The following is a 21217-nucleotide window of genomic DNA, read 5'->3' on the forward strand; positions in this document are numbered from 1 at the left end:
AAAAAATGGTCCCAATAGTTTGGTCAGGAGGCAGGTGAAATTTTAGACCCCAAAGTGATTTCTAATCTAATTTAATGTTGACTAAATTAGATTGTAACATTAAATATAGATACTCTTATTAACCTAAAAAAACTCACAAAAATTAGGGGGGAGTGAGATTTTATTAAAAAAAACATTTATTTTTAAAAAAAACTATTTAAAATTTTTTTTATTAAATATTAGAAGACTTTTAGCCATTGATTTACCCGAATTGGATTTGCACATAATAAAAATATAAATTTAGTAAACAAAGAAATTTTTAATTATAACATATAGTTAACTCAATGATTTTATATAGAGTTTAATTACATTAGTTGGATATCCACTAATTTTTATTAAATTTTTAAAGAGTTTGTCTACTTATTTTTACTATAAATAAACATTACTACAAATTCTTTTAATTCTATTCATTTGATTCAAAATAGTATTTAATTAAATATTTTTAGAAACATTAGAATTCCATGCAGTTAGTTTATTTATATTAAATTCAAAATCATTTCTTTTATCATATAAATCAACAATGCAGATAATTTCTTCTTTTTTAACATTTAAATCTAAAAAAATTAAAATTAGTATTATTGTCATGATTACGAAGCAAGATTAATTCCTCTGGGTAAATATTATGTGTGTCTGTGTGTGTGTGTATATAAATATATATATATATATATATATATATATATATATATAAATTTGGCGAAATATGATTTATATTGGTAGTATTACCACTATTTTATTTGGCTGCAATTTAACAACCTTCTCAGATTTTTCAGCATTAGGCTTTCCATTTCTAATGCATTCTTCTAAGAGGGCATCTATTTCATCATCACTTTCATTCAAACTGTTACAAAACTCAGCTGTCTATAAAAGAAAAAAAAAGTAAATCAAAAGTGCAATTTGATGCAAAAAAAAAAAAAAGAGAATTGTCTGAAGAACTAAAAGAAGAACCATGTCTCCAAGAAAAATATTTTTTTTACTTAACATACTATTTATTGACATTAAAAAATCATAGCAGCCACTAACGCCACTGTTGTTTTCGGTGTTCAACCAACAAATTACATTTATTTTGCTGCACAAAAACAATATGACTTAGAAACTTGCAATAATGAAGAAGGGTAAAAAAATTTACAAGTATGGTGGAATAAAAAATTAATTTGGCATTCAAAAATTAGTTTGAGAATTTTTGACTGTCTAACTTACAGTTAAAAATACTCTGCAAACCTATCTATAGCCGCAGGAAAGTTAAAAAAATTAAAATTTGACAGGTTGAAATGACCTTTTACTACTTATAAACATAGCACAATTTTTTTTTAAAAGATTCCAATTTGTTTTTAAGTTATTGCAATTTTAAGTACATTTTTCATTAGTTTTTTCTCAGTTTTTGCTTTGAATGATGTCGACCCTACATGAACTGATATAGAAAGTAATAAGAAAAAAAATCTAGAGTGCCAGAAATGTTGCAAGATATGCATCTTAACATTTATATTGAAATTTTTAAACCCCTGAAAAAATAATTTAAGAAAGATAAAAATAATTTCCTATTGAACTCCTAAAAAGATATACATCTTATTATTGAGTAGAATTAATTCTAATTTATTTCTTCTCAATTGAGACACTCAATCTATGATCTATAAAGTATTTTTTTTCTTAAGCACACTTGAATATTTCTCAAATTCAGGATTATATATTTTATAAACAAAGAAAAATACTTTCTGAAAAATATCAGCTTTAATTTTTAAAAAAATTTAATGAGAAACAATTTTGATGGTTGGAGAACAGTGCAAGCAAGGGTCAAAACAAAGAAAGTAAAATAAAAAGTACACTTTTTTTTTGTAAAAGTGAATATGAATACATTTCAATGTTTGGGTCTAGAAAATCCAGGAGTACTTAATGCCTAAAAACAAATAAAATTACTAAGTTAGGTTGTTTATACAGGTAGCAGCAACAAAGTTTTATATCTGCCAGCAAAATACCAATCTTGCAACCCATAAAAAGTTATGTTCATTACAGAACACATAAAAACACATAAAAAATGTCATAAAACAATATTGAATAAAAAAATTTAAAAAACACAAGTCAACTTCTCTTTGGTGAAATTTCATGTCAAAGTTCATCGGATAATCACATTAAATCTATATATTCATGATCGACTCAGCATTCCTTACAGAATTCAAAGCTAAGTTAAGAAAAGTATGAATAAGTAAACATTTTACCTCTTCATACTGCTTCTGTTCTTCTAAAAGTTTATCACCCTTTATATTATGTACATCTTCAATTGACTTCCTATCTTTCAGGTATTTTTCAGTAAGATGCACAGCTTTACAATCACTTTCAATCATACTAAAATCCAGCTTAGAATCCTATAAAAACAATTTATTTTTAAATGTTATAGAAACTCAAAAGCCTTAGTTAGTAAATAAAAGAATTTGATACCTTTGTAAAGACAAAACCAGCGAACTTTAAAACTACAATATTTTTGCAAGTTAACTACAACTATTTTATCACAAATGTAGCTAGTTACAGCTAAAACTAGTATTTTTTAAATGTAGTGACTACTAACTACTTTTGAAATATAGTCAGTACTTCACTACTTTTAGGAGATGAGCTTTGTTGATGAACTTTGCTGATGAACTTCATTTAAACCCATGTTCAAAACGATTTAGAATAAAAAAATAAAATAAAAACTTTTTTAAACATGAAGAATTAAGAAATATTTATTCATGTTTACGTGAGCCAGTTTGTTAATCTAAACCATCTTTTACAAATTTGATCTTTTAACCTTTACTTTTTATTCCTTTCTTGACAGCAAATAATCAATTCAAAAAATGCTATTAAAAATTCAAATATTTCTAATTTTCTACGTGTTTAAATGCTCTTTTATTTGTTCAACGCAATGAAGTACATTGAAAATAACAAACGAAAAATATGTTCCTTTTCATTGAAATAACGTCAGTTTTTCATAACTGTACATTTGCATTTGAAAGAGTGAACTAAGTGATATATTAGCATATTCATAATGGCTAGTTTAAATATTAGTAATACGTAATTTTTCTTGATGCTCGGTCACACAGGTGCATTCTGATTATGTCCATTGCAAAGATTTGTACCAATAAAATTAAAAAAATTAGTTGTGATAGAACCGTGTTTCCTTACTAAGCTAACTCTTAAAGTTGTTGCCAGGAGTCACTACAAACTCTGTTTTTTTTGTATCGCACTACTCACAACACTACAAACTACTAAAAATTTAGCAACTACAGTAGTTTCACTACTAATAGCATGCTACTTCCGACCACCGGGCAAAACAATAATTAAAATATCTGATTTGGCTACATTCAGAAAGAAACATAATTTATCATTTACTAGTCAGAAACAAGACAAATAAAATTAATATATAAAACTGAAACAACAATGTTTCACAACTTTGGTTCAACAGAAAGACAACTTTATTTTCATAGTTTCATTTTCAAACAGCACACATAAAGACACACTTTAATGCAAACAGTTTTGAAATAAATAAGTGCAAATCAAACAAGGTTTCTCAATAAACTTATGAACGACTCTTATAAAGGTTTTGTAAAGGTATTGTTTATAAAGGTAAACGTATGCTCATAAGCTCTTATTAAATTTAAACATTTTTACAAGATTATTAAATTAAGAAGCAGGGCTCATTAGTTCAAACTTTTTTACTTTTATATCATTCAACAATAATCCAAAATTTGAAAATAAAGTTACAAATAATTTTAATGCAAAGTTTTTGTAAACATAGTTCATTCTTAAAAAATAAATTCCGAAAAAAATAATATCTGCTTTGGTTTTGCCCAAAGGCTGGCAAGTCTAGCTTCAGCTTTGTCGCTGAAGAAGATTTTTTTAAAAAACTCAAAATTTGATGCCAAGTATTACCAGGAACAAAACAATTTTGGAAAATAATCAATTTAAATAGAAAAATAATTTACTTTTAAAGCAATAAAAATGTTTTTACTGCTTTAAAAGTTTATTTAATGCAGACGCTATTTGTTGTCTTAGTGGAGAAATCTTTAAAAGTAGGAGATCAGAGAAAAATACCAAAGATCTACTTTTAAGAGTTATGAAAAATTTACTTCACTATCAATTTTATCAGTTAATTTGTCAAAAGACTATGTATTGAAAACGCTATCAAGGAATTTGCCATAAGACATTCATAGCAAAATAATATTTCAGTAATTAGTAGCAACTGATCATTAAAAAAATAATAAAAAATTTATTTTTCTTCGATTATAATAATTTTTTTTTCATGTTAATACTTTGTATAGGTTTTAAATATGATCTAAAAACATAAAAAGCACATAAGAAATTAATTTTTATGCTTCATTCACAGCAAAAAATCTTCCAATAAACAATAGTACTCTTAAATCAAAATTCAACATTCTACTTTTTTTTAAAAGTTTCATTACTTTTAAACTATAGTTCTTTTAGATTTTACGCTGGTTTTTTTTCTAGCGTATATATTCATTTTTTTAAAAGTTTAAATCAATATTTACTATTAATCAAATATAAAACTGTTCATAACCATATTTCATCAACCTGTCATGCTATTAAAGTTATAAATTGAAAGAAATGCAATTTATTACTTATTTTGGGCCCAAAAAATGAAATTTGTCCGGGCCCCACTTTTTGTTGGGTCGACCCTAATAAAAAGATTCAAGTTTTTTTCATGTATGGTTATAGCATACACATTAAGAATTTTAATTCCTTTTAAATTCTTCATGGATTAAAGAAATTCCAGCCATCCTCCCATGAACTAAAAGAATAAATTCACAGTAGTAGATTATATTTCTGGTGACAGATACATGAATTAACGAATTGAATGCCTTTGTTATCAAATGAAATAAATTATAGGATTGAAGAATATTTTTCCATTACTCATTTTAATATAATAAATAAAAAACATGCAAAGTAAAATGAATGTATCCAACAGTCCCAAATATGAATATTAATTGAATATTTTTATTTTCTTGTGTTTTTTGCACTCAATGCATTTTATAATCAAAATATTTCTTTTTTTAGCAGGTCAAAAAAGTTAGACACGTTGTCTTTCAGTTGTAAGGAAAATTAATAAAAATAAAGCTTGATTTTCTACAATGGTAATAAAAAAAATTGAAGCACAGAAATAAAAGATTATATCTTTTATATAATGTTTAATCCATCAAAAGCACACCAATTTTTCAAAACCAAGTTAAATCTTCCTTCATGAAACTGGTAAATGGTAAAGTTATATGTTAATACACTAACTCTATCAAATGTATTGCTGTGCATATCTATGTACATATATATTTGATTTGGAAAGTTAATAATTAAAAATTTAAATAATTTTTTTTTAAATTTAGAACGGACTATTTATGAAATCATCAGCTGTGTGATTTTTTTTTAAAAATCAAATAATGTTAATTTCACATGCTGCATATTTTAATTTGAAACACTTCAAAAATTTACAATAAACTATTTACCTCACTTTTACATTCATTTTTTCCTTCTAAATTTTTTTCATTTTTATTTGTAAGCTTGACAATATCTCCAACAGCTTTATCCCTTTTAGAATTCAGATCTTCAGCTTTGTCCTCACCTTCATACCCATTAAAATCAGACTCGAGTTCCTATTCAAAATTATTATTCCATTATTTTAAATTCTATAAAATATTTGAAGTAAATTTTAATGTGTACAAAGAATAAACATTTTACCCTAATTAGGCCATTCCTTTCTTCTAAAGCACAACTATATTTCTCAGTATCACACATACTTTTAAGGGCTTTTCCACTTCTAATACATTCTTCTAAAAGAGCATCAGCTTCGCCATCACTTTCAATCACACTAAAATCAGACTCACCATCCTAAGCAAAGATTATTTTTAAAGATTTATTAATTAATAGTAATAATTAATTAGACACTTCATACATGTAGCAAAGATTAGAAATGCGAAGTACACCAGTGCCCAAAAGTTGGGCATAATTTGTACATGTGATATGCGTAAAAATTAGGCTTTTAGATCGTGGTGTATTGTGAAAGATCCAAACAATGTATTACAATTAGATCTGAGCAAAAATTAGAAATGAAAAGTACACTGGTGCCCAAAAGTGGGGCATAATTTGTACACACGATATGAGTAAAAATTATGCTTTACTCTTAGATTGTGGTGTATTATGAAAGATCTAAACAATGTATTACAATTAGATCTGAACAAAAGAGGGGAAGGTATCCTATACATGACATACTCGAGCACTACACAAATGATATTATCAGTTTTGAAGTGTTTTTTTTTACCTATGCATTCAAAATATATTGTCAGACAGATAGCAGGCTAATAATCTAAACAATTATTTTCATTAATTTCAAAATTTTGCATTTTAACCTTCAAAATAGTATGGTTAAATTATCACACTAATTGCAATTATTTTGTTTCAATCTTCTTCAAGATAAAGAGCAAGGTTGGGATTTCTTCCAGACGCTGCACAGGACACAGGTAAAAGGAGTTGAAAATAAAGAAAATAAAAGTAAGAAACTAGATAGGTATCAGCTACATTTTAGATTTTTAAATTCATGACTTTTCCCATGACTAATTCCTATAATTTTTCATGCCTTAATGAAGTTACTATTTTCTCAGACAAAAACACAACAATAAATTTAGAAAAAGCATTATAATAACATTAATTGAAATGATAGGTAAAACCAAAACTGTTATACTCTGCATCTAATTATTAATAGATTTTAAATTTTAAAAACTGAGTAAGGAAAGAGTTGAAGCAGTAAAATAGCAGAAAAAATACAAAAGCAAATAATTTTTTTTTTCTTTTTTTCTGCAGAATTATATTTTAAAGATACTTTTCTTGTTCATCAGAAAGAAAAGAAATACTCCTGATTTTTCTGTTCTCATTTCAGAATTAAGAAAATTTGCAAATGACTGGCTTGCTTCAGCTAGAATTTTAAATTGATAAAATAAAAAAATAATAAAAAATTTCTGAAATCACAGAAGTTTTCAAAGATAATTCGCTCTAGAAAATATGTTTTTTCCTTCATTTTTTGAAAGAACATCATAATTTTTAAAGAACCTGCTAAAAGTACTTTATATTTTAATAACATATGACTTTGAGTGGGTATTTTGTTACAAATTCAGACATTCGGAACACCATGAAATTAGATGGGGTAATTGATATTGATATGACCATGAAATTGGTAAATTGCATTTTAAAAATTAGAGTTTTCATCAACCTAAATCCATGACTTTCCATGATTTTTTTTAAAAAATAGTTTAAATTATGACATTTCATGACAAATTTTGTTCAATACCGAAATTCATGACTTTTCATGATTTCTCATGACTTTTCAGGTGCGCAGATACCCTGTAGATAAAATATAAGAAACTTAAATTGATTAATGCAAATTTTTTAAATTTAACTTATAAATGAATAGTTCAAATTTGAAAAAAATAAAATTCAATGTAGTGCTAGAAAGAAAAATGTTTCTCTTTTCAAAAATTACTGTATACATCATATCAGCCAACATTTCAAACCTGTAAAAATTTACAAAAATCAAGGGGTCGACATATAGAGCGAGATTAAAGTTGAACATTCATTGATTGTAAAATATTGATGCATTATAAACAATAAGAGAGATATGAATAACTCTTTATGAATTTACTTATTTCAAAAACTATTTTTAATACATTTTATACAATTCATTTTGCATTTTCTCTCATCATTTTTTTTAATAAACAATGCTTTTTCAACTATGTGCAGAAAAAAATTAAGAGTAAGATAAGTTAGGAAAATTTTTTTAAAAGTATTTCAAAAAACAAAATACAATGAAAACATACTATAAAGCTACAAATTTAAGTATTCCAGAACATTATCTTTATCGGATTCAATAATGTTAATAGTGTCGTCACACAAATTCGACTGTGCAATGGATTCAAAATCATCCTAATCTGCTGCGTCCCACACAAAAACCTCTTCACCCCATCCAAAAAATTTGAAATTCCACACTTTTCAAAAGATTTTATAATTACATTTGAATCTACACTTTGAAGCATGTTTAGTATCATTTGACACATGATGTACGCATCATGAAAATTTTCTGCTTTTTGTAAGCATTTTTGACGTAAAATATTTTTAACTAGAGACAATTGTGTAGACTTAAATTTTTGTTTATTATCTTTAGAAATTTTCAAATTTAGTTTTTTTCAGTAGTCGACCTATACACCAGACATATCAAAAAATTTTTATCTCATAATCAAAAATAGGGAGTAGACTTAGATACTTGGATCTACCATAGCTTTCTTATTATAATTTTATACAGAATATTAAAATCTAGTAGTCTATTAGATCAATTTATTTTAAATTTCAATTTATGTTATCCCTAATTTCATAAGCAATACACACTTATAAATTGATATATTATGTGCAAGGGCGCCGGCAGAATAATATAAAAGGGGGTGCAACCCTCTAACAAACTAGCCCCACCCCCAAAAAATTTAAAATATTCTGTTATTACATTTCGTTTTGTTATTGCATATACTTTCATCTGTTAATTTTTTTCAAGATGCATTTCTTCATTGTTAACAAGATATTTTTTTAAGAAAAGTACGAATTTCTTGTACTAGCAAATTTTGCCTCGAGAAACTGTATTGATGGCACTAGCATAGCTACTGACTTTGAAACACAAATAACTACAAACAGTACTTTCGTATACTAGTGTGTTTGTGCACGCTTAACATTGGTATTTATTGTGTTGATGAAGTTTTACAGTTGTGAGAAGTCAGTGTGTTATACACCTTTGTTAAACTAAAAAACTAATAGAAAATATAACACTATTTATATTTTATTAAATGAAATTTAAAAATATAGCTTAGATATCTGCCCAAGAAAAAAATCTTTTTTTGACAGCTTAGATAAAAAAAATCACTTTCGTGTGTTCGACTTATGAATAGATTTTACAAATTGACTGCATTCTGATATTTTTTATAGAAAAAAGTAAGTTTAATTCTTCCTTTTTTTTTACAGATTTATATATTCAATTTTTAATAGAATTTTTTTTAAGTCTTCAATCAGTATTTACAATAATAAATTTTCGAGAGTAGTATTTTTTTAATGCTAAATGAATGTTTGTTCAATACTTCATTTAAGTTTTTTCTTCATTTAATTTTTTGGCTGGCCAAGAAGTTGGCGTTCAAAAATTGATCCTAAAGCTGTGTTTTTTTATTGTGCCAATCATGTATTGAATCTCGTGATCAACGGCCTAAACTATGTCAAGGAAGTACAGAATACTATAGGAACAACGAAGGAAGTTATTAGCCTCGAGAAAGTACTTTCAGAGAAAGTACCTTGAAACGAAAAGAAATTCCTAACATCCCTTTACTCTGTGAAACACGCTGGTCAGTACAAGAGTACCAGACAATTTTCTAAAAAGTTCGTTACAATTATAAAAGCTTTAGAGGGCCTTACCAAAAAAGTGGCAAACAAAAACACCAAAGTGAAAGCTAATATACCTTTAACAGTTGCTGCAATGCCAACATACATTGTATCACCTTTTGTTATTGCTACTTATTCTGCCAAACTTGAACCTGTGTGCAATCAGTTACAAAAAGTAAGAACAGATCTAAAAGAAGTAACTGATTATGTTTTTTTTTTGTGCTCTTTAACATTGTCTACCTTAGTTTGCAACTGATTATGTAGTTTAATTGATAGATGTGCTACAAATTCATCGAAACAATGCTTCTGAAGAGTGTACTGCAATTTTCACCAAAGCAGAATACATTTGCAAAGAATTAAGCATTGAAATTAATCGACATTGAGTGGCATCTAGACAAGTTTAGAGATTGAATGAGCCTTCTGAAAAAGCAGAAGAATTTTTCAGGTGATTTTTTATTCCTTATTTGGACTCCATTATATCTTCGTTGAAAGACCGCTTTTCTTCTACACAAAGAAAAGCATTTTCACTCTTACAACTTCACCCGAATGCGATGAATAAACTGGACAAAGCGTCATATCTTGAAGTTTTAGAACATATATATACTATGTATAAAGATCTTCTCTCACCGAATTTCATCACTGAGGCTACAACATGGTACGAAATGTGGAGGAATAGAGAAAATTCTTATGAATTCCTCGAATACATCGATTCAGTTATTGAGGACATACTGCTTTATCCAGATGTAGCAGAGGCAATCAAAATTGGCCTAACTCTTCCAGCTACGACATGCACTATTGAACGCAATGCGGCACATCAAAACATGGAATCGGTCTACAATGTCTCACAAGAGATAAAATAGTTTGTGCATGCTCAGTGTGCATAAGAAAAGAATCAAAGATGACTCAGAATTCATTGAAAAAGTATAAACAGATTTCGACAGCAAACAAGACGATTACAATTCTTATTCGATTAAACAATTTCTTAATTGTTATGTATCAATAATTACTTAATTATTTTTTTTTTGAATAAAAATATTTTTAATAAAAAAAAATTATTATGACTAAACTGTTTTTCTGTATCTCTTTCATTGTTTAAAAAGAAAGGCAGGGGGGTGCAAGTGCACCCGCTTGCACCCACCTGCCGGCACCATTAATTATGTGTATTTAAAATATTAATGTATTGATTAAAAATATTAATTTAAAAAATTTTACTATGTTAAAATTGTTCTCAGTTGATAAAATACTCATTTAAAATAATTCCACTCATTTAAAATAATTCATAATTAAATCTTTTTGATTACCAATGCATTTTTTTAGAAATTTTAGATAATAATTTTGTTTTCAATTTAATTTTTCTAAAAAAAAAAAAAAAAGAACAATATCATTTAACAATAAAATAACAAGAACAGATTTTTAACCTAAAATTATAATATTAGCGACCCAAAACACAGAATACTTTACAACTATCAAAGTGTAAAAAAAAAAAAACTTTGCAATACGTGAAAATGTGTCATTTTTTTAAATAAATCTTTTCGTATTTTCAGCTCAAATAGTAAAATAGCTTTCAAGTTATCTAATTTATCAAATATTTTAAAATTGCTTAAAATTAATTATTGATTTGAAAATGCAAATTCAGTAATTTGAGAAGAAGAAAAAATAACATTTAAAAATTGCTAGGTTCATTTCATAAATTATAATTAACTACTTAATTAGTTATGTAAAAATTAAATCTGTATTAAAAATATCTATTGAGAAATACTGTTAGCATGTTATCGAGAAAAAAAATTTAAGTATTGTTTTGTATGTTGCTAAGTATTCATCCTTTACAGCATTTTGATGTGAAAATTAACATGCTACCTGTTAATCTAAGTGATTTGTAGTATAATACAATATGTGATTTGATTGATATATTTTTAAAGTTCTTTATATAATTATAAAATAAAGTACTACTATGTGTTAAAATTTAAAAGGAACTTCAGTTTTTTTTTTTTAATCTTAATAAATTGATTAAATTTGTTTCAATTGATTTAAAAATAATTTATTAAATAATTTGGAAATTAATATTATTATTTAAACTTAATCATAGTCATAAATTATTTATAATTTATATTTAATATTAGATATTTCTTTTTCTTAAAAAAAAAAAGAGTTTCTTCCATTTAATCCGCATGGGTTGAAACTTATTTATTCACGGGCATAATTTTCTACAACGTATTTTTCCACTGAAATTTGCCAATGGGAAATATATATACATTAACCAACCCATGTTGGTATTCGAACCTGGTCATAGAGTTGTGGTGGCTCTATCCCCTGAGCCACCACAACTCTATAGACATCTATTAGTCTTAATATTTTATAATTATACATTTATTAATTAGCAGGCCTCATTTTTTTCCCTTTTTTACAAAATTTGTGGTCAGCACAATCAAAGTTCGGAACTGCTAGTCTATAGCAATCGAAAAACATTTCTAATGGTATCTTTGTATAGAAAAAAGTCCTGACATGAAAGCAGATACGATTTACAAAGTTAACCCCTTGACGCACAGATTTTTTGGGGAAAAAACCAGCCAATAAAAATACATCTTTTTATGTAAAAAAATTTATTCAACTCCTGGTTCAACTTTTCTTTTAGTGGTCAATTTTGATATACTGCGCTTTTGTTCCATGGAAAAAGGCTATATTTTATTCTTCACTAAATGAGTGTTATAGCTTACAATCCTATGTAAATGATACATATCAATAAAACAATTTTTTTCCTTAGCTTTCACATTATTATTTTCAATTCTCAATTATATTCAAGTGTGAAAAATTACAGCAGCATAAAATACAACACCGCTCGAATTATCTCGAGTGTGCACAATTTGATCTGTTTAGAGCGCTCAAATTAACTCGAGCGCACAAGTTAGGGGTTAAGGAAGAAAATGCTACATATTTTAAACATACCGCTTGATTGATCTACTTACTTCTTCATTATTTAAAGAATCTTTCATATCTTCAATCATTGGACTATTTACAATTTTATCTGGGGACTCACATTCACTTTGGAGGTAATTTTTTTCTCCCATAGTGGAATAAGACGATTCTCCTGATTGGTTGTAATGAACTGGCTTCTCAAGGGGCAAAGGTACAGTTTGTGAAGAATCTCCTATGTCAACAGAACCATCAAAATTAGAATTCTGCACTGGCTCTCCGTTGGTGACGCAATCCATCTTGATAGAGGTTTTTTGTTTAATATTTACACAATCATTGCTATAGGTCAAAGACATATGACTAGACGTATGAATGCTGAGCTCACTGAAACTAGACATAGATGAGCAGTCTCCTTCAATATCATACACTTTAAGAACATCTTCAGGTGCATCACTGTATGCATCATTGCACACTTTATCCAAATTTGGTACATGATCAACTGACTGCTTATCATCTTCAGGTGGAGGAAATTTAAATACTTGCTGCCTATTTTTATGGATAAATGGTGACATAGCTTCCCCAGGAGAATCAGGTAGCTCGCTAGGCGATATAATACCACTTGGCAGATTGCTGAAAAATGTAAAATAATTTTAAAAATCTATTTATTAGGGGGCTGTTTAAATATTATGCAAGCATATTTTTGGCAATTCAGGACTCCCCCTTCTCCCTTATCAGCAAAGATAAGCAAAACACAAACCCCTTCCCTCATTTACATACATTACAACAGCCCTTTCCCCCAGTTTTTACTTTAACTTTCACTTTTACTGAAGTAATCTTATTTTTAGATTAAATTCAAATAAGAAATGCAACTTTGCATAAAACAAAATTAACGTCTTAATTCATTTTATAATTCTTATTATTTACCAGTCTTTTCTATTTTTCTTTCATGTTCAAAATTCTTGATCTCTAAAATTCTTCAAAGAAATTTTTTTCCAAAATTTTCTTTCACGAACTTCAACTTTCATTCCAAATTTGAAACTTTTCCATAGGAAAATTTTTTTGTTAAATTTTTTATTTTACTTTTTAAAAAAAAATGGGATTTTATAGTTTTATATAAATTTTTTACAAGCTCCTTCCCTTTTGGTAACAAAAGTAAGCAAATCACAAACGTCCCCTCCCCCTCCTTAGGTGCTTACGGAATATTTGAAGAGCCCTTATCAACTACTGAAAATATGAATGCGTTAAATTCCTTCAAATATATGCTAGACTTATATCAGTTAAAAAATATCAGAAATACTGAAATATTATTGGGAAATTGATATTATGTACACAAACTACTTATAGAAGTAAGAATTTTGAGAAAAAAGTCTTAACATATTCGAAATTTTTGAAACCAAATGGAAATTTGTTCCAATGTCTTTCCTTTAATTACTCGAATTTATTATTTTTTTAAAAATAAAAACATATTACATTACGTAAAAAATCATATTTTATACATTAATAAGGAATGTTTGTTTAAATTATTGACATTTGATTTTTGAATCATTGCAATTTGATCAGAGTGCTACAATTAAACTTTGCATTCTGAATAACATTGAACTGATAAACATTGCATTCATGAATATAGTAAATGGAATGTGGGGGAATATTGCAGCCACAACCCTGTTAATAATAAAATCCTAATTTTTTGTCCATTTTGGAGTACTTTATTAATCGAAAAAAATTTCTTTCTTTCTTTAAAAAGTTGTTATTTTTGTGATATTTTTAGATACATTTCTTTTTATTCTTTTAAAGTTAGTTAAAAAGTTAAAGTTCAGTGCGCAGTATCATTTCTTTCTTGATGCTGATGCATTGCTGCATAAAGTTTTAACATGAAATACCGAAAACAATCTGTCAAGGTTCCACACCTTCAATCCTTTTTTTCCATCTCAAATAATTATGTAAATTTAAAAGAACTATTATGTAAGTCCCTTGTTTTTAAATATATACCCCTTCATTTAGTCCTGCTTGTCTTCATTGAGGCCTCTAGTAATCTTAGGAGTTGCCTACCATTAAATACTCATGAATACATACGAAAATAAGACAAAAACAATCCGAATTAAGCACAAATAAAAAGTACAGAAATGGACATATGGTAATTTCAGTTCTATAAATAATAATCTAGTACCATCAAACAACAAAATGATTTTGTGTTTAGACACTTATTAAGGTTCTTGTTCACAAAACCAAAACTATACCATTTCTGTACTTTTATTTGTGCTTTATATGTGCAGTTTCTCTTTATTCTAAAATGCAGAAATACCTAATCCAATTTTTTGGACATCTGTATGTGGTTTGCATTTATTAAAAACTTTTTTTTTTCTTACCTTTAAAATATCTTAGGAATCAAAATTTAGCCTTATTTAGGAAGTTTAAACCAAATGTAGTTAGAAATAAAAGTTTCTACTACACATTTACAAGTAATTTTTTTTTAAAAAAAAAAAAAAAAGAAGAAAACATAAAAAGTTAGAGTTTTGAGCATTTTTTTTCATTAAAATTTGCTATTACAAAGCTGATTGTATTAGTGTTCTTTTTTTCCAGGCAATTATTCAGTTATGTGTAAAATAATGAAATAGATTAAACAAGCAGAATGGATTACGGACAATTTTAACCTTGCTACTTTTCTTCATAGAAAATTAGTTTTTCCTGGTTTTCCTTGTATCAAATTAGGTAGCACATTGAAGGAAATTTTTCCATACAAATTTTCAAGGGTATTTAACCTTACACACATTATAATATAGAACAAATTGAATTACATTGTGGGAAATAAGTTTTTGCAATAAGCATCAACTTGCTAAAAGTTTTTAAAAAAACTACTGAAAAGGTTTACAGTAATGCTGAAATCAGCAATAATGCGCATAAGTTGTATTTAAAAAAAAAAGGATAAAAATTCAGTACATTTAAAATTTAAGAGTACATTTAAAATTTAAAATTTAATTATTATATAAAAAAATAAAAATGCTAACAGGTTGATGCTTGAAAAAAAATAATAATCAAATATAGGAAAAACATAGCTGCTCTCTATATTACTGAATAAATATTCAAAATTGATGATAATTTATATAGATGAATGTAGAATAATTTAAATAAATGAGAAACTAACTTGTAGATTTTAAGAGAGAAAAAAAAACCTACAATATTTTTTTTTTCTGTTCACTAAAAATACTTTTTAAATTCCTTCTCCAAATTATCAAGGCAATAATTAAAGACACCCAAAACACTATAATTGAAAATTCCACGATTGGTATACAATCTCATCATTTAATAATACTGTCAAATGATAGAGTGAATACTGTTTGATAAGCAAGCAATAAAAACACATTAATGAAAAATTAATTACATATAAAATATATTTCAGGCACCTATTGCCTTTAAATAAGGTTTGGCAGCAAATTAATTTTTACCTTAAAGGATTAAGGCAATTATTCTAATAAATAATTTCTTAAAAAATAATAATTAAAATTAAATTAATTTAAAATACACATAAAAATAACATTATTAATATATTATTTATATAATAAATATATTATTTATATAATAAATATATTATTTATATAATAAATATATTATTTATATAATAAATATATTAAATTATATTTCATGAAATGTATTAAACTGTACTTTGTGAAATACATGAAACTATATTTCATGGTAAAACAGAATTAGAAAAGAACAAAAAAAATTAAATTTCATTAAATGTGAATAAAGGTTGTGTGCACATACCTGAAGATGCTAACTGAACTTCTGTCATCTATAATAGAATGTTGTTCGGAACTATTTAATGAACCAACTGAACTAGATCTAGAAAACATTAGGGGTGAAGGTAACTCAGATGATACTTCTTCGGCTGCAAACGATTGTAAAGTATCCTCTAAAATTAAAAACAAGCAATGTATCTGATTATTACTTCTGATTGTATCTCATTCATTAAAAACAAGATTTTAATTATTTTGTAACTGGTACACTAAAAAAAATGTATCATTGTTTTATATACGGCAATAAAAAATTTTATAATGTATAAATTATAAAGAAAAAAATCACTTTTGGAACAAAAATAATTATCAATCTTTTTAAATATTTTTAATCGGCTCTTTGTTTTTTTTGTTTACATTTTACTTGAAGATCATCTACAGCATATTTCTCAACTTGATTTACTCAAAGGATTTGTAAAATATTTCAGTCTCTTATTGCCGACTGGTAAGATTAGTAATTTAGCCAGACTGTTTTTGTTCATTCACATATTCTTTACAATGAAAAGTATTTTAAACCTAAACCTACTTAAATATAAATAAAATTTATCTTAATTTTAATACAAATATTAATTTACAGACAGGTGGTTGATAAACAATGATTATTTAAGAAACACAATAAAAAAAAAGGCAGGCAGAATATTACCAAATTTAGAATTTAATATGCATGTTTGCAACTAGTTGTACTTTTTCAACTTTTTTAGAACAGTAGGTTTACATTTTTTGTTGCACAGTGTGATTTTAAAACATCTGTAATTTTTATATTATTTTAAAACAAGTGATTTTTAACCCTGATTATAAGCTTAGTTGTTATCTCATAATTCATAGTATTTTTAAGATTACATTAATAAATTATAAAGTATATAATTATATTATTTATTTTTCCTTTTTGAAAGATGTAGAATAAATTAATTTTTTTTAATTTTTTGTGTGTTATAGTTTTTGCTATTTTCTTAACAGTTTAGCATTTTCATATCAAACTACACTTCAATATGTTTTGGATAGCTTACAATGGAAATGTTAAAATCAACTAATTTTAATTAAGTTTTTTTTTCCTCTTTAATCAAATGTCTTTCAAAGACATAAATTCACATTTAATAATAGTCTGATTAATAAGCTGTTGAATTTTTAACAAAGACTATTTTTTTTTTACTTCTGAATCTTTTATAATATTGCTAAAAAAATTAAATTTCTACAAAATCTAATATGATCAATTGAGAGAAACATTTTGCACAAGGCAGAAAATTAATGGCTTATTTACTACTGTATTCAGGAGTTTAACGCAAGGGTTTTTTTTTTTTTTTTTTTTTTTGCCAATTATGCAGTTTTTAATTAATTGTAAACTCTTTTATTTACTACAAAATTTAGATATTTCTGTATTTTTTCGTGCAATGAAATTGTTTTTCAGTCTTTCAAAGTTAATTAAAAAGTAAAGATTTAGTGTGTTGAATCGTTTCTTGTTGCTGAAGCACTACTGCAGGCATATTTGAAATTAAATTCCAAAGCAACCAGCGATCCACTTTTTTCATCCCAGATAACACCATAAATTCAAACAAACTGATACTGATGATAAATCAGATACTTTTTGGTTAACTGGTCGAAAGTGAAAAGTAGCCAAAAAATGTAGACCACCACCGTTTTTTTTTTTTTTTTTTTTTTTTTAAATACTGAACCAATTAGACATTCTCAAAAAAATTAAATATTATACAAAAGAGTAAAAAAAAAAAAAAGAAAATAGACAAATTTCCTTCTATCATAAATCCTTAGCATTTAAATCTACACAAATTTTCACATAAGAAATTTAAATCAAAATATTGTAATAGCAAAACATTAAATAAATTGACTAATTTTAATGTGTGCCTAAAGATACATAACTTGTAAAAGTCAATTGCATAATTGTTTACAGCGTAAAATAAGGCTCACATTCATTTTAAACTTAAAATAACAAACTATCCATTAATAAAAAAAAATTTCATACAATTTGAAATTAGTTTTATTTAGCATACCTATGTCAACTTCATTATTTTTATTCTCTTCAACAACAGATTCCTCATTCTCTTTTACCATATCTTGTTCTTTTGAACTATCTGGAGAAGTTTTGGAGTTTTCTGAAAGACTGAATCTATCCTTCAAATCTAAGGATTTTCTTCGTAAACCACCTTCGAAAGAAGAACAGTCTCTAATATCGCACATAGACGAGGACGATGATATTAACAAAGGAGTTCCTTCAATGCAATAAACTCTCACATCGTCTTCACAAGGTTGTTTGGAACCAATGGGTTCTGAACTAACGGATGCAGTTGTAGAACGATGCCTTTTTTTCCCAACTGTTTTACATCCAGAGTTTAAATCAGAATACCTTTTACTGAAATCGATTGGTTGATCATCTACTGCAGTATCCAAATCATCTTCTACCAGGTAATAAACGTACAATGGTTCTGAAACAGATGTGTTCTCTGGGCTCAGCATACTAAAACAAATTACCTGCTTAAAGATAAAAGAAAAAAAATTGAGAAAATTAATTTAAAACCATAAGGTTTCTTTTGTATAGGTAATATAAAGATAGTTAGCATGCAGGGAGGACAAACTTAAATAAGATGGAAAGACTTAGATAAGATTTTCTGCTAGCAATTTATTAACTCTTTTAACTAATTTCAACACTTTTTTAGCCATCTAATTTCAACAAAATTTGTTCAAAAAACCTCTTTTTTTAAAATTTCTTCAAACTCTATATTGATTATTATAGATAACAGCACATACTTCTTTTAAATTTAACTGCTTTTTGATGATATATAAAACTACTTGACTGTATCAGTACCTTGTTTTACTTTATGCTTGGCTTTCTTAGTATATCTGAAATTTAAGTCTCTCAGTCAGTAAATATTTAATAAATATCTTTATAATCACTACTATTCATTCAATCACTACTATTCATTAATATACAATGAATAATGCTATAAAATTAAGACAATGGAAATTTTTTTCCGCTGAACAGCATTCATATGTTTATATACATAATGCATATGAGGGAGGGTATAATTAGAAATCTTTACCAATAATTGAAAATCTCTAAAAGTCCTTACCAATATTTCAGGGAAATGAAGAAAGTTTTTATTAATCTTCATTATTTCACTTGTGATTTATTAAAAAAAAATTAAATAAAGAAATATTATTTTTGCAGAATATAGTCATTCCACTAAGAAATTAGGTGAACAAAATATATAAAAATTGGATAGTATTCATTTATTTTTAAATAGAACATTACTAATCCTTTTACGCTTATTAATGGTAAGTTAGAACATAACAATTTGGATTTCAAAAATAGTACCAAATAATTCCATAATATAATGGTTTGTACCAACTTTTGATTTAATGATCAAATCTTCAAATTCTAATGGTTTGAAGGGGTAACCTCAAATATGCTAATTAATCAATGCAGACGATATTTTAAGTTACAAAATCAGAATCAAAAACACACTTTATCTGAATAAATATACAGTACGACCTCGAAAATCTGGACTTCTGAAATCCGGAAATCTCTAAAATCCAGACTCATACGTCTAGTTCCTCAGAAAAATTTTTTACAAAAATCGCTTAAAATAAAAATTTTAATTAATTAGTATCAGCTGGTACAGTCTAGTCTAGAAGCATCTGTTTCGGTTATAAGTTGAAATTCAGCTCGCGCTTTAAGCCTATATTTTAATTGCTAATATTATGTTATCTAAACGATCGATTGCGGTGGGAAAATGACGAAAGTTTGATTTTTAATGTCTTTTATTTATTGTTTAAAGAGTATATTTATGTTAAAATAGACGTCGGAGGTCTACACACGCGTGATTAATAGCGAAATCGGCTTGGCGAATTCAAAACTTCGATAATTCTATCAATTCAAGTAAGGTATCTAAAATCCGGAAATCCGAACCTTCCAAACCCCCCAGCAGTCCGGATTTTCGAGGTTGCACTGTACTTTTTTTAGACGGATTCGGATTTCTGACCCCCCAAATATAGGGGGTAGCCGTAATTTGGGGAATATGGTCCCCATAGTTTGGTCAAGAGAGTGGTCTAAAGCTTGGATCCTTTAATGTTAATTTTACTTTTTGCATATTTCACCATATCTCGAGAACTTTTTAAGTGAATTGAAAAGTTTTTGCACTAAAAAAAATCATTTATCCAAAGATAAAACTATGCAAAAAATAAATTTTAATACATATTTATTATTATTTTATTTAATAATGGTCGAAAAATTGTCGAATTTTACATGGCAAAATATAAAATTTAAGCAAAATCAGTTAAATAGTTTCTGAGAAATCGAATTTTAAATATAAGACTTCTTTAAAATTCTATTTCTCAGGAACAATACAACCGATTTCACTCAAATTTTATATTTTGCTATGTAAAATATACATAACATGTAAAAAAATGTTATACTTTACAATTCAAAATTGTTCGATAACTATTAAATAAAATAACAAATATTTTATTTTTGCATAGAAATATTTTTGGATAAACTGTATAAACATTCGCGAGATAGAAATACGCAAAAAGTAAAAATTAACATTAAGAAGTCCAAACTTTGGACAGCTCTCCTCACCCAACTATGGGGATCATATTTCCATTTTTCCAAGTTTGTGGCCACTCCCTATGCTTTAGGAGTCAAAAACCCAAATCTGCTGTAAAAAAGCTATGTTTATTCAGAGAAAGTACGTTTTTGTATCTCATTTCATTATTTAAAATATTGGCTGCACTAATTAATTAACATATTTGAGGTCACCCTCTAGAACCATTAAGAATGAGAAGATCCGATCCTTAGATCAAAAACCATTCAAGGCGGTCCATTTTCTGCTTTGTGCACTGTACCTATAAAAATAATAAAAATAGAAACACTACATATAAAAAAATTATTTTTACTTTAAGCACAGAAACTAACCATTTAATATAATCAATAAAAATAAATTTAGTTTTAAAAATTGATATTTAAAGAAAATAAATATTATGCACTACAAAATTACTTATACTCTTTTTAGAGGAGAACTTCCTCTCAGCGC

The 21217-nt window shown here is 26.6% G+C and overlaps 1 protein-coding gene across 5 annotated transcripts in view; it reads right to left on the reverse strand.

Moving 5' to 3' along the window:
• The window catches only part of LOC107446061 (uncharacterized), a 41054-nt gene that overhangs the window by 19249 nt on the left and 588 nt on the right, over nucleotides 1-21217 (reverse strand). For 2 of the 5 annotated variants that reach the window (XM_071180680.2, XM_043053941.3), the window contains exons 2-8: nucleotides 18179-18659; nucleotides 16147-16294; nucleotides 12438-13014; nucleotides 5752-5901; nucleotides 5520-5666; nucleotides 2250-2396; nucleotides 763-897 (exon numbers count right to left, since the gene is read on the reverse strand). In XM_071180680.2, the coding sequence (XP_071036781.2) occupies nucleotides 763-897; nucleotides 2250-2396; nucleotides 5520-5666; nucleotides 5752-5901; nucleotides 12438-13014; nucleotides 16147-16294; nucleotides 18179-18641 (1767 nt within the window). In that variant the 5' untranslated portion in view covers nucleotides 18642-18659. The remainder of the gene's footprint in view (nucleotides 1-762; nucleotides 898-2249; nucleotides 2397-5519; nucleotides 5667-5751; nucleotides 5902-12437; nucleotides 13015-16146; nucleotides 16295-18178; nucleotides 18660-21217) is intronic. The other 3 variants (XM_071180678.2, XM_071180679.2, XM_043053942.3) reach the window with 3 other exon arrangements.

This window comes from Parasteatoda tepidariorum, chromosome 8 (assembly GCF_982258835.1).
Source record: "Parasteatoda tepidariorum strain Cologne lab strain chromosome 8, Ptep-v5.0, whole genome shotgun sequence".
NCBI lineage: Eukaryota > Metazoa > Arthropoda > Arachnida > Araneae > Theridiidae > Parasteatoda > Parasteatoda tepidariorum.